General features: G+C 41.2%; 2 protein-coding genes across 2 annotated transcripts; both read right to left on the reverse strand.

Annotated features, from left to right (window-relative positions):
• Positions 1-717: 717 nt before the first annotated feature.
• LOC129596454 (uncharacterized) lies at positions 718-13,412 on the reverse strand. Its single transcript, XM_055493730.1, has 11 exons — positions 13,183-13,412; positions 12,543-13,085; positions 11,908-12,200; positions 4,148-4,602; positions 3,836-3,931; positions 3,124-3,282; positions 2,154-2,232; positions 1,854-1,987; positions 1,498-1,701; positions 1,233-1,331; positions 718-967 (listed from the first exon to the last, which is right to left on the reverse strand). The coding sequence occupies exons 4-11, from the start codon at positions 4,229-4,231 to the stop codon at positions 839-841; spliced, it is 984 nt and encodes a 327-aa protein (XP_055349705.1). The 5' UTR covers positions 4,232-4,602; positions 11,908-12,200; positions 12,543-13,085; positions 13,183-13,412; the 3' UTR covers positions 718-838.
• LOC129596446 (transmembrane and coiled-coil domains protein 1-like) lies at positions 5,159-13,827 on the reverse strand. Its single transcript, XM_055493726.1, has 4 exons — positions 13,455-13,827; positions 9,513-10,265; positions 6,347-6,631; positions 5,159-5,767 (listed from the first exon to the last, which is right to left on the reverse strand). Exons 2-4 carry the CDS (start codon positions 10,194-10,196, stop codon positions 5,435-5,437), a joined length of 1,302 nt encoding a protein of 433 aa, XP_055349701.1. The 5' UTR covers positions 10,197-10,265; positions 13,455-13,827; the 3' UTR covers positions 5,159-5,434.
• Between the last annotated feature and the right edge of the window lie 185 nt (positions 13,828-14,012).

Below are 14,012 nucleotides of genomic sequence, written 5' to 3' on the forward strand. Positions count from 1 at the left end.
CTTGGGTATCTACCTATTTTCCGCCATTCGGAGATATTCGTGACCTAGCTGCTTGGACAACATCTGGAAACTTCCACGTGCGGACGCTCGAGACTCGAGCAAAGCTAATTATTTCTGCTTATTTTCAGGCAGTGTCAGCCAATTATGCAATCTACAATATATATAATTCGTTACACAATTGACCTACAATATACTTATACAAACTATTGCTATACTACTACAAAATACTTCTATAGATATTCTGTTCAGCTGTATCTGTAGTACGCATTTAGTAGTATCTATAGTATGTTTCAACAATAATAATTTTTGTGGATAACGCAAATGTTTGAAATGCTGTGTATTTTGTCAGCTGTGAAAATCTGTGATGTGAAATGCACTCACCACCCACTGGTAGTTTTATACACCGTAATTTTACTGTGAGCATACCCGTATTTTCAACTTAACAGTTACGATTCCCGTTTTTTTATGCGCAGGCATAGGCGGCATCATGGGCCATCTGGCAGTGGCAATAAATGCAAAGGAGGGGAGTTTACATATTAAGTTTGCATCTATATTTGGGGGCAAATGATTTACCCGGGATACGGAAGTGTTCTGTTCTAAAGAGCACAAAATGCGCAGTTGCTTTTACGTTTCAGCGTTCTGTCTAGTGTCTTGCATGGTGTTTATGCATTGCTGTGATAATTATTACTTCTCAGCTGATGACGTACGACTGTGGACTGATTCATTTTAATACAAAAATTCGGCAAGAGACATATGGCACAGGATGGAAACAATAAATAATACAAAGGTATACCGGTGTATACACCGCGGCAGCATGACCGGGGAGGAACAAAACCCATTAATAAGCCCCAACGGGAACACCGTAAACCGGCATGTTGTAGCCGAAACCAGCCGGCGGCGCACACTGGAAAGGCGCAGGCTGATAAAAGCCACCATAACTCATGCCGCCGGGAACACCACCGCCACCCTGTAAATTAACAAATTAGTATTAATGTCCACCTAATAATATACTGTCTTTTACAACTTGCGTACACTGTACATGTGCTGCTTTATAAGCTGACTGACATCGTCGTTCAAGGATTATAAGAATTGTTATGAAGTGCAAGAGTTTAATCAACACACCCACTGATTAAATCTTTAACAATTACAGCCACCATTTTTTATCATCATGCATTGGCATGCTACAGGATACCCAGAATTATACATCCGAAACTACAATTATATCAACTCACTTGTTGAACCGGGTTCCACTGGTTTACGTAGTAGGGCTGCACCGGAGCTACTGTGCCGTATCCAGGTTGGGCGTACTGCTCCAAATTTCTTCTATATTCCTGAAAAATTAAATTACACGGTTAAAACACAATGCCAGTGAATGCTATGGTTTGCAGTCAAGTTCCGTATATAGTGCGTGTTATGAAACAGTTAATCCGCATTTCTACAGTAATTCGCCGCTTAAGACGATTCAAACGTAAAAAACAGCCATTGATAGATACCTACATCATATTGGTAGGTGACCGTCAGACCCGGGACCGGAACCCAGCAACCGAAACTGTTCAAAACCAACTGCTGCACATGCACCAGCCCGTTGGCGCCCATCACCGGGAAGGGCATCGTGGTCATGACCAGAGGAGGGGCGGGAGGGGAGTAGCTGCAGTTAGTCGGAATCCCGCTGGATGAACTACCCGGCGATGCGTAATAACCCTGTTAAAAGCACAGCTTTACCTATACTGACTGACAGTCAACAGACGTAACTTGTTTCACATATGATGAGTTGCACAATATAACGTGTCGAAGATGCCGAGCTTATAAAATACAACTACGAATTAGCCGTCCGGGTATCGGGCTCTACGTACAATGTCCGAACTCGACGAACTGGACGGACCCGATTCCCCAGCCAATCCTTGCGCGGTCGACGTCGGCGACTGTGGGGCAGCAGCGTTGCTGCGGCGTCCCGTTGACGATGCTCCCGGCGAATTTCCTTGTCCGGCTACAAGAAAAACACGCAATGAATCTCAAGATCAACGGTAATTAGTAGAAAATGGTACGGAGTTAGCCAACATGGAGCGTGGGAAAACTTCACATACGAGCTACGAGTAGCAAAAATGATAATTTGCTTTAATCTGGACGAAATATTGCCGCCGACAATACCTTACCAGGCGAGACGCTCTTCCGGTAGGCCGGACCAATGTGCAGGTTTCCGGCTCCGTTAATCACCAGCTTACAGCACATCAACTAAAAAGCAATACAATTGTACAATGAATTCCCTAGTATATAAATATAAGCCGCATAAGCACTATATTACTGTACTACCGCTGAGCCAGAAAATCACTTCATTGTAATTCAACTTTGTATTTCGCAAGCACGAAAATGTAGTGCACATTTAACACGGCTGCACAACTTAAAAAGTTATACGATAAGTTTGTTAGGTAGAAATAAGTAATCAATTAGTGGCATCCATATCGGCTGCACAAGTGAGTCGGCGCAGTTCGCCTTTATAAGCGGTTATGCGCGGGAGTTGACTGAAATTTGCAAAACAGAGGGAGTGCAGTCAGTGGACAAAGCAAGCAAGTTTTTCGCAGATTTGACGTTAATGCATTCACTTAATTTCCGCCCTCTAATTTCGTGAATACAATTGGACATTTTGAAGTAGGACAACTGATGCAGTAATGGAAAAATTAATTACAGAACTAATTCTAACCGAAACATGAACGGAAGATCGTCAATTCAAAACCAAATTTTGCACTGCTTCCCTACTGTCGGCATGCGATTATGATAATTAATCTCTGAATTTTCGGCCTCCCAAGTTCCAACCATATTTCAAATATTTTATAATTTCTCTGGCTATGTTTGTGCCAAGTTACAGAGTACGTACATAAAACGTTAAAATTCGAAATCACCGAGGAAAAAAACTGGTCAGAATTCAAAATAACGGGACGACGTAAAAGTTGCAGCGAGAAGCTGGTTTTGTGCGCGGACTCACTACGTTACTTTTCCCTGATATGCAAGAAAAAACTGATTCATAAAATTCATAAACTAATAAATATTACCACGATGATGATTACAATTTTTTTATAACATCATTTAAATTTAATGATAAGTTAAATTAACACTTGCAGTACTTACTTTATTCATCGCATCCTGGGCTTCGGCTGATGACCCGTACTCCAGGAAAGCGTGCCGGCGACGCACCCCGTTCCACCCGCAGTGCTGGTTTGCATAAACATCGACCTTGGCGGGATTGGCGATGTCCCGCACCGCTGACACGATGTGTTCCTTTGTGGTCTGCCAAAAAAAAAACACAAAGCTGCATAAATAAGCTGTTAAGCACCGCATTTCACTGATACCAGTAGCACATGCTCTTCCCTGACAACTAAGTAACTGTGTACTTTCCTCAGTCACCATAATTGTTCGAACATGTAATATTACTTTTCACTACACGTAATTGGTGGCGTATTTTGTTAAAAAATATTAAGATACCAAATGTCTATAAAATGTTTTTACAAAAACCGACACACGCTTAGAGCCTCAAAGAACCAAAAGAACGTAGCGCATGAGCTGACCTTCTGTACTGCTGCGTGAGAATGACATCATTTTGACCAAACGTGAAGTACTGAGCGCGCGACATCATTTTGACCAAACGTGAAGTACTGAGCGCGCCAAATGCTCAGCGATCTCCAATGAATACCGACTTAATAATATTATTCTCATGATTATACCACCTCAACAAACATACGTAACAAAACTGACATAAAAAATGTATCATGTCTCATAAGGCGACGGCCGCGAAACAGAGCAGGAGTACCAAGCTAGGACAAGCGGACGGTATTTCACTTACAGTGGATGGCAGTCTTCCAATGAAGACGCTGTTCCGCTGTAGGAACGGCGACGAGGGCTTCGCCTGACCGCTCGGCGTCATCCGGCGCGCTTCCACCTATCGTAAAAACATTGCTTGAGATTGACTAGGCACAGGAGGATGATGAAACCACCGATTGCGATAGAAGCAACAGGTGGACAAAGTTCACAGAAAATGAGCAAGAAAATAACGACTCAAGTAATTAATTTACAGTAGTCTAAAAGCAAACTGCCTTATGACGAACAGGGATTTCAGCACGATGCGCCTCAATATTCCGCTCACTGAGGTACTCACGTCGGATTTCGGCTGGGTCTGATTCGAAGAACGGCGCCCATTGAACGACCGTCCTCGGTTACCGCGAGGAGAGTTTCGATTCATTTTGAGCTGTGTAAACCGTAAAAAAAAACAGGTAAGATTTAAAACGTTAAGAAACAATTCGATAGGCAACGAAAAAACGGGAAACCAAAATCTGAAAACTGCAAAATGTTAGAAACAGGAAAGCTGAAAACTGCGAATGCTGGGAAACGCTTTGACGGCAGGTCAGAAAGGAAAAAATGGGTGGACTTCTGGCTCAATGATTCATTGCTATCCCGCTTCTCAATGGTTGGTTGAGTTGCTTCGCAATTTTGATTGGTTCGCGCTGCTGGCAAGGCAGTGGCCGTACCGGCCGGTTGTCTTTCTGCATTCCATCGGACCGCCGCTCATTGCAATAACCATGGTACCACGGGTTACAGCAGGCTCAAATTATCCTGGAAACATAGGAAACTATCTGTTCTGGAGTGATAGGTGAAAATAAAATATTATGGAAAGGAGTTAATAAAATGTGCCCATACGTAAGGTATTTCATGAAGTTTCTAAAATTTAAAATTATCGAATTTAGTGTTCCATTATCGAAGCCTTTCCGTTCTATTTTTTTCTCCATTAATTTTCGAAACAAATTAAATGCCACTATTTCTATTCCGAGGAACAGATGTCAAAATTAATGAGGAAATTTTTAAATTAAGCTCATGATTTAGACCTTCAATTTTGAAGGTTTAATCATTTAAAATCAAAAATTTCTGTTTTGAAACCGGTCGCGCCAGAAATATCGTTTGTTGAAGTACTGGTCGTTTGTAAATTATGCAGAATAATTTCTTCCTCTCTGTGAGACAACATCAGTCCAGAAATTATCTATAACGGTTCCGTCTCTACAGACAAAACATTCCTATACGAACTGCGGAACATGTTTAGAAAATTCAACAAGATATCAGAACTGAAAAATAAAATAAAATAGATTAAATTATCATAATTCAGCAATATACTCTGCAGACGACATCACTGATTTTAATGTCGATTCTCGTAATATTTTCTGCTTTCCGCATCATAATATTTCCAGGGCCGTCCCGTAACCAGCCACACACTTGACAAGAGTACAATTCCTTTGAGCATTTCCATAAACAAGAGACAGAGAGAGAGAAAACGGAATAAAAGAGAAAACAAACCGCGCAGAAAACCCGCGAATAAATCTCTGAAAAAATCCACAGACCATTTCTCGGAAAGCATCATTCCACCCGCACCAACTCCACACTATTCTCCGCGTTTTCACAACACACTGGTGTCGTTCAGCGCATCCCCCAACCAGCCGCCGCTCAACCGGAACACCATCCGCCGCAGCGGCCGCCGCAACGATACGAGCCAGCGGCCAATTTCCTGGTTGAAGGGCAGTTCACCGCGCAGCTGCCACAGCACGAGGATCGCGATGATGGCCACGAGGAAGATGACCAGGCGGGTGGAATTCTCGGCGGTCATCTGGAAGAACTGCGTCACGGCCCCGACCACGGCTATCACCAGCTGCCCGAGGAGAAGGAGACAGTCCACCAACTTGAAGGCCATTTCACCCATCACGCTCTTGGCCGCTTCCGTCCGGGCTAATGCCTGCAGCAATTTTTTTTAGATTTTCTTCCAAATATTCTATCAATTGTTACACTATTCTTCATAATTTCGTGCGTATATATTGCGTTTTTTCGATTCAGCCACGTCCGTGACTCTGCATTTATTTACTTAAAAAATACTGCCGAATTTTTCCTTACGATCTTGGCTGCTTCCGTTCGAACCTATATTTTTCTTTAATTTTTCTCAAATGACTGTTTTAACTTCTACGTTTAAGTTTTAACTCAGCGACGGCCGCAGTTATTAATTAAAAAAAAAATAACTTCGACTTGCTGTTAGCGACGTTTCCGGTTATTAAATAAAAAATTGTGTTGCACCTATTAATACGCTGAATTTCGATCATGCAAATCCATCAACAAAAATAACATCAACTTTCTCAAGCGGTGTGACAGTTTCATGGAATATGATGTGAGTAATTTCAAAACTTGTTTTTTTTTAGTTTGAACTATCCAGTATTTGGTTTTGCTGACATATTCATATTTAAATTAAATAATTCGCAATACGAATTCATTTTTGAAACAAGCGTTAACTGATGTTCCGATAGATGACTGAAAGCGCACGTACCTCGTCTTCCTTCTGGCGGTGCTCGATCTTCTGTATGCGGGTATTGAGCAGCGTGATCTCGTCCTTCATATCCCTGATCTTCTCGTGGAAGATGTAATTCATCTTGTCCTGCGTGTCCACCAGGTACGTCTTGGTCTCACTGGTCTCCTTCTGGTGCAGTTCAATCAAATCGTGGATCTGCTCCTCCACGTAGCCGCACCGTCGCGACATGTCGTCCATCTGGTTGCCAGTCGACTTTCGCTCTTCCGCCCATTCACTCTTCTTCTCCTCGATTAGTTTCAGTATCTGCAAACAAGATTATTTAAAAAAAAACATTTCACATTAAATGTTAATTAATTTTCCTTGTTTCAGCACTCTCTGAATTTCTGACACAATGCCAAACTGCCTGGCTGGCACACAGAGGTCAGAGGATAGGGTGGCACTGCACTACGTCATTTCCTTATATTCCGCTGTATCGTTCAGCACTAGCATTCTTTCCAAACTTTCAGCAATGATTTGGGATTGGCAACCCAACATTTGCAAATGCATCTTTACGTAGAAATAAACTCCATAAAATTGGCACACAATTAAATTTCCTGTATATAATACTGAATTTTATTAACATAAATATTTGTTTAAGTACTGTAATGGGTTTTATAAAGTCATAAAGAATAAATGAAAAATTTTTTTCTGGCGGTTTCCACACATTGCAATTTACAGATAATCTTTTTATTCATCCAGACATGCATTGTAACTTCCACCCGCCACACTATCGAGTATCCACACGTCGCGACAGTTCATCTAATTATTTCTTCCATTTGGTGAAGGGCATTTTTCGCATTTTTTTCACCACAAAACACCTCATTAGCGCCAACAGCATGGCCACATTATTCACAAAATTTCCCCCATTTCACAAGAAACGGCGTCATGTCAAGAGATCGTAGTGAGAAAAGAGAGCATCTGGTGTCACACACGGCATGCAATTACCAGACACATATTCACGTCGTCCTGATGGATGCGCCTTGCATAATCAGGCAAAAATGCCATTTTTCCTTGTTAATTCTTAAACGCATTCTTCCATAACCACATTCCTGTCACCGAAATGTCATTTTTCGCGCCGCAGATAGCAAATTAATGCCAGTAACATTAACGCTGGCACGATAATGGGGCGACGAAGCCCTGCAACAATTTTTGTCAAACTACAGTAAAAAAATTCGAAAAAGCTCTCTTCTAGCCGACAAAAATGTTAAAAAATAAATTATTAAATAATTCAGAGAGCGGACCGAATAATTTTTTAAAAACTGGCTAATTTTTGGCTAATTTTAAAAAACTAAAAAAGTAAATGGTAAATAAGTAATTCACACAAATCAACATCGCTAACACACAATAATTCAGGAAATTAATTCTAAATATACTCGTAAATTCGTAATAATTAGAACGGCACGGCACGGATCAATACTTCTACAAATAAAAAAGCAAAAACGCGGTACTAAATCCCATTCCAGCGGAAATCGAGTAGGATTTAGCAGCGGCAATAGCAGAACGGACGTTATACCGCATAAAGCTGTACTCGTACCCTTAAACAATTTCGATTAGCGGTGAGAATCGATGGCCGAGCAATTTCCGCTGGAAATTAAATCACATGTTCCGCCATACAGCGGAGTGCGGACAACACTCAAACAACAGCTGCTCTAACGCGCCAGAGGAAATTGCTGTACAACAACAAACACTTTCATTCTCCGGCCTCGAATGGGTCGAGAGCCTTGTGGTTTTTTCGATAATTGACCAGACGCCAAAGTAAAACAACGTAATGCGAGACATGTTTTACGCAATAAAAACCAATCTGGATGAATTTCTACCAAATATTTGCACTACGCTGCCGCTACTTTATAACTCCAAATTTCTAAAAATTAGTGATTACCAAGTAAAGCAGATCTAATATGTTGTACTACATATGTATAATTTTAATCAAATTTAATTTGAATTAAATGGCCTTTCCGGAAAAGAAACCTATACAATAAAATACCGTAGATCACTTATTCATATGAATCTATGATTACAATTTACATAATCATAAATTCGCTGTCGAGCAAGTATGTTTAAAAGTAACTGCACGAAGCACTAAATCGCAACACCGAATTCATATTTCATTTTCAAATAAATTCTGAATATTATTTAATTTTATGGACGTGTGGTTAGCATTGCAATTAAAAGCATAAATCATTTTGAAACTTTGAGGCAAATAATAACTTGCGTTTTAAAGAACACTTTCACAATATAAAATAAAATTCTTCGTCACCCCTGGAAAAATCAATGAGCGATTAAAGTAACATGATAAAGGCGAACGTTGACATTTGGGAAAAGCGGCTGCCTTTCCCGGTCAAACCTCCAGAGTCCGTTATTCGCGTTCTGCCGAGACAGACGTGTATGACTATGATCGACTACATTAGCCGCGCATAAGGTTGCCATAACTCTCGACGGAGCAAATATTGACTAACCCACAAAAATGCTTTTATCGCCAAATGCAAACCAGACCATCAAAATACATTTCGCATCTGCACCACGTGTTCAGCCCACAAAATATTTACAAAACCTGCATTCCCTAATCGACACCGGTTCCGAGTTGCAGCCAAGCAGATAAACGAAGCAAATATGTCTGCGGTCTGGGCCACTCAATCCTTTTACAAAAATTATAATAAATGCCGACAAGAGCGTAGAAAACAGCAAACAGAAATAACACTAAATAATTAATTACAAATAAGCATCTATAAAAAGTTAAACAACATTAATTACGGCAAAGAAAAACGAAGCGAAAAAAAGAATACGATATCACGAACGCATGCAGATTCACGATCGCTTATTTTCGTAAAACAAACACAAAACAGAATGATAGAATCTTATTTCCGAATTCCGATGAGAGAAATTTATTATTTATTGATTCATCGAACTAAATAAATTAATAAAGCTGGGCGAAAAGTTAAAAGAAACATTAAGAGAGCGACTGAATCCACCGGAAGTGTGCAAAAGTACAATTTACTAAAATTTAATGATGTTATTCATTTTATAACCTCACGTCCAAACGTAACTCTCACCGCAATAATCAACTGCTACCTAGATTTACGAAAAATTCATTAATCTGTAGTTTAACAAAATATTTTGGAAGTATCCATACGATAAACCGACTCACCTGTTCGAGTTTCTCCTTCAACTCGCCGACATCCCCTCGCAGCGGCTCCAGCCGCTGATCGACCACCTCGGCGATCTCTTCCACCCGCTTCATCCGCCGCTGACTCTCCATACTATCCGACTCCACCGAGCTGACACTGACCCCTTCACTTCCGCGTCCACCCACCACCCCGGGGACGCTCAGCGCCTGTCCCTCTCCCACAACCCCGGCACTATCGCCTTGACTCCCGCGGGAATCCTTACTGCGCGCACTCCCGCCCGACTCCCCGTTGTGCCGCTCCCGGCGCATCAGGGCGTCCAGGATCCGCCCGCCACTCCCCGTCTTGACCACCTGCGGGGAGGCGGCGCGGTGGGCGGCCTCCCGCGTCTTCTCCTCGGCCATCCGCAACAGGAGGCTTTCGTATTTGCGCTTCTTCACCTTGTACTGCTCCAGATGCCGGCTGGCTTTGTCGTTGGCCTCTTCGAGGCGGCGCATCTGCGCCCGCAGGCGGTCGTTGTGCGGCGCGATGCCCAGTTTGATCAGGTCGTCCTGGATGGTTTGGAGGCGGTGCTCTTCGTCGGCGATGCACTGCTCGATTTTGGTCAGTTTCTTCTGGACGGTGGCGTAGTCGGTCGGTTTGGAGCTGCTGACCGTGCTGCCACCGCCGTCTAGGAGGTCGTTCACCGACGACACCCTCGAGGCCATGGTTCGACAATGTCTGGCTGTGTCAACGCTTCCTGTCACGCTGCCAAATCCCGATGATCAATCTACAAACTAAATCAGAACATTTTTTTATAACTTCACAACAACAAAACTAATAATTTCTTCAGACTGTTTTAGTAATACTCTCCAAATCCTCAAATCGTTTTCATGTGTAACTGCTACTCTGTAGTATATGTCTTAAAATTTATTAGAAATATGTGGCAGAAATAGCCTTTTTAAAAAAAATAAGCCACTGTATTAAATTAAAAATATCGCTAAATTAATAAGGAACAATTTAATTTCCTCCAGTCAGAAAAAACGGCATATCTGATTAATTAAATTTTCTACAAATTCTTTAAGGAATTCTGAGAATGGATTACAGCCGAGCGCTTAAAAGATTAATCATTACACTTTCCAAAATTGGTAAGAGATTAAAGATTCCAGCCGTGCATGATTCACGCCCCATAAATTTTTCAACCGCTACCAAATACGGAGAAATTTCTTGACGCGCCGGAAGTCAAGAGTTAGTAAAAAGCGTTTCCGTGCCAAAGAATCTTCTTGAGATCTATTCATGCCATCACGGAGAACATCAAATGGCGCATGAAGACATCGCCGACAAACAATAATTAATTGCCGGATGCTGGTACTGCTGATCGCAGAGCCGGCATGGGGAAATTAGAGACAAATGCCGTATCACGCAAATATTTGCTAAATTTAGAATAAGCACTGGGAAAAACGTGATGTACGGCCACAGCGCGGCCATTGAAGGTCAGAGCGTGATACGGTCTTTAGTGGGCCTATAAAAAATGTGGGTAAGGCCGCCGCCGCGGCGCGATCGTTCAAATAATCAAAAAGCCTAATCAATTCCTTGAGCATGTGCAATCACAGCGTCCTCAAGGGACGCTTAATCTTTTGCAGCATAAAAACAGCAAAATACGATGGCTCAATTAGCGTCCAGCACACTACATATTTTGCGCTGCTGGCGATTTCGTGTAATTCTTTTACGCTAGACAATAACACGGATTTACCGCAGGCTAAACATATTATTATGTAATTTAAATGTAATACGTACAGAAGAAGATGAGTGCATAATTATGCAAAAATATACAGTAATATAACCAATCTGTCAATTTAAAAAAAAACAGCAAGAAAACGAATGGCAAAACTGTATGTTATTGAAGCAAAAATATGTTATTGAAGCAAAACTCTCTTCGAGCAGGAGACAAAATTAAAAACCATACTAAAATGCATGAGAACATAAAATGTGATTTAATTCATCAATACGAAATACCTAAAATCATTACGCTTAAAATTCAAAAGATTCAGAATAATTCTATAGATTATTTTTCTGAAAGTAAAAAATTAAGAATTAATGGTTCATGCCCTTCGGCGCGCAAGAGCTCACCGGAAATTCCAGCGATAACGAGGATCTCCGATATAAAATAAATAATTAAGAAACCCCCGAAGGAAACTCTTTGCGTAATTAACACGAACGATGCGCGACGCGCACAACGGAAGCAAAACTATGCAATCTACAATTCCACTGTCGGATATATCTGCGTGCTGCAGCGGGATGTTCCCGGGGCTGTCATGAGAGATACACTGGCAAATGGGCTTGTCAAGTGTCGATGCCGGGTGCAATGCAATACTCCCTGGGAGAGTGAGAGACTGAGAGAGAGCTCTTGATTTTTTTCAAAGAAAAATCAATACACACTCCGACCGGTTGTTGGACCAGCGAGCCTAACAAGTTCACAACCCTTCGTCTGCGTTGTATCCCAGCGTTTTCTTGTCACTTTCCCATGCACCGTGGCCGAACCGGGATGAGTCAGGGTGTGTGAGTGACTTGATGACTATCGGGGAAACGATCGCGCTTACACATCCCAGGGTACGAAACCATGCCAAATGCCAATTTGCGGATATGATCGCCATTCTCACCAGTTGGTGATTTTCGCACAGGGGATGCAGGGAATTTCGTTGCAGCGTCGATGTAACGAAATTTAATCAGACCTTAAAATAAATCTATGATGTTTAGGTTAAAAAAATAGTACTACATCGGCTTTAGATACAGTCATACAAATGTAATCGTTTCAAAACGGTAAGAATTATCTACAGAAAATTGTTAATTTATTTAATTTAATACGGGATACGCACGTGCAATCGGCTAACACTGCACCAATAAACTGCTGAACTCCGAAGATAGAAAAAAAAATATCCATAATTTTTATACGTAATTTTGTTTGAAGATGAATCACTTTCGAGTAAAAAAACTGTCGAAGCAAAACAACAAGTGGTGTTACAGAACCAACCCAAAAAATTAGAACTACTCTAATTTTTACATAAAACACAAACCTCGCGTCACGTAAAACCCAAAAAAAATCCACAAATACAACAAATAATCCATACAGCAGTACGCTTTAGCGTCTGCAAACTGCAATAAAGCACAAACTGCAATAAAGCACGAAGGGAATCGATAAAACCATACAGCTAAAAAAATCAGCAGCGCCAGAAACACCATTACCCACTAATTTCAGATTGTCCGCAACGCAAGAGCTGCATCTGTATTCTGCAACAAACGCACACAAATGCGACAACGAGTCCGAAGAGGCGAAGACATAACCTGACGGCGAAATTTGTGATGACAATTGTTAGTTCAATCCGGAAACACTTAACTCTTCGCGTACGATTTACTGGTACTTACGACGGCGTATTAAATAATTATTGCAATCGGAATCATCAGAGAACGCTGGTACGAGTATTGTAAGTTCACCTCAAGCAAGAAATTCATCATCGACCTCGTTTAAGTTTAACACATTATGACATGCTGTACGGCCTTATTTCAAAGGATGAACTGTTGAACACGAATCGAATGCAGTTAAAATTAGAGCAGAAAATCTGAAAATATCAAAAATGCACAATTACAACTGATAAACCGATGCAACCTAATTTACACAGCAACGTAGACATACAATCTAGGTACGTATTTACTTACTATTAATTTTTGCACAATCGAACAAAATAATAATTTGTTCAGAAATATGTACAGTTCGTTTTCGCTCAAATCTTTTACACCCTCCTCAAATCCTTAAATACAGTAACACGGGCTTAACAACAATCAGTACTTAATAATAATAAAAAGACTGCAAAAAAACCATAAATCATGATAAATCAGAAACCAGTAAAAATTAACGTGGATTCAGGATTATTGTAATAAATGATAAATCGAGTAGTACCATCTTTCCGTGTGTTATATGGATGACTAACCTGTCCTTCGGGCAAATAACGCATATTCCAAGCAATAACAAAACAATGGTTAACAATGGATGCAGGCGACACGATCAGAGCCACTCCGCAATGACACAGACAGCATAAAAAACAGCAACAAAAAGATCCGGAAAAATGGACAAACATGAAACCTCAGAAAACGAAAAACTTCGTCTGCCAGAGTCAAGACTACAACGATTGCAAAATTCAACAATCAGCTGCACCACTGACTTGTCCCGATAGTCTTCTGGCACATATTAACAATTAACTATCTTATCACAAATTCGAAGAAAAATATTGACGAATTTCACACAATTCGTGAAATCACGGTCAGAAAGATAAAATTAGGCAGAAACGATGTCGCTGCCAGCGAGAAACAGCAAACAGCCAAACACACATCCAAAACAACTGCGAGGACAAAGTTCAAGTCCAAGACCAGCCTCGCGGACAGGGAATTCATCTCGTACGGCGTAAATGGCACTGATTGTGGCGTCACTGATTAAATACCCGTACTACAGCGCTTGCGGACACGAAGCACATACAGGGAATTCACCGCAT

This window comes from Paramacrobiotus metropolitanus, unplaced genomic scaffold (genome assembly GCF_019649055.1).
Source record: "Paramacrobiotus metropolitanus isolate TYO unplaced genomic scaffold, Prichtersi_v1.0 Parri_scaffold0000003, whole genome shotgun sequence".
Taxonomy (NCBI): Eukaryota; Metazoa; Tardigrada; class Eutardigrada; order Parachela; family Macrobiotidae; genus Paramacrobiotus; species Paramacrobiotus metropolitanus.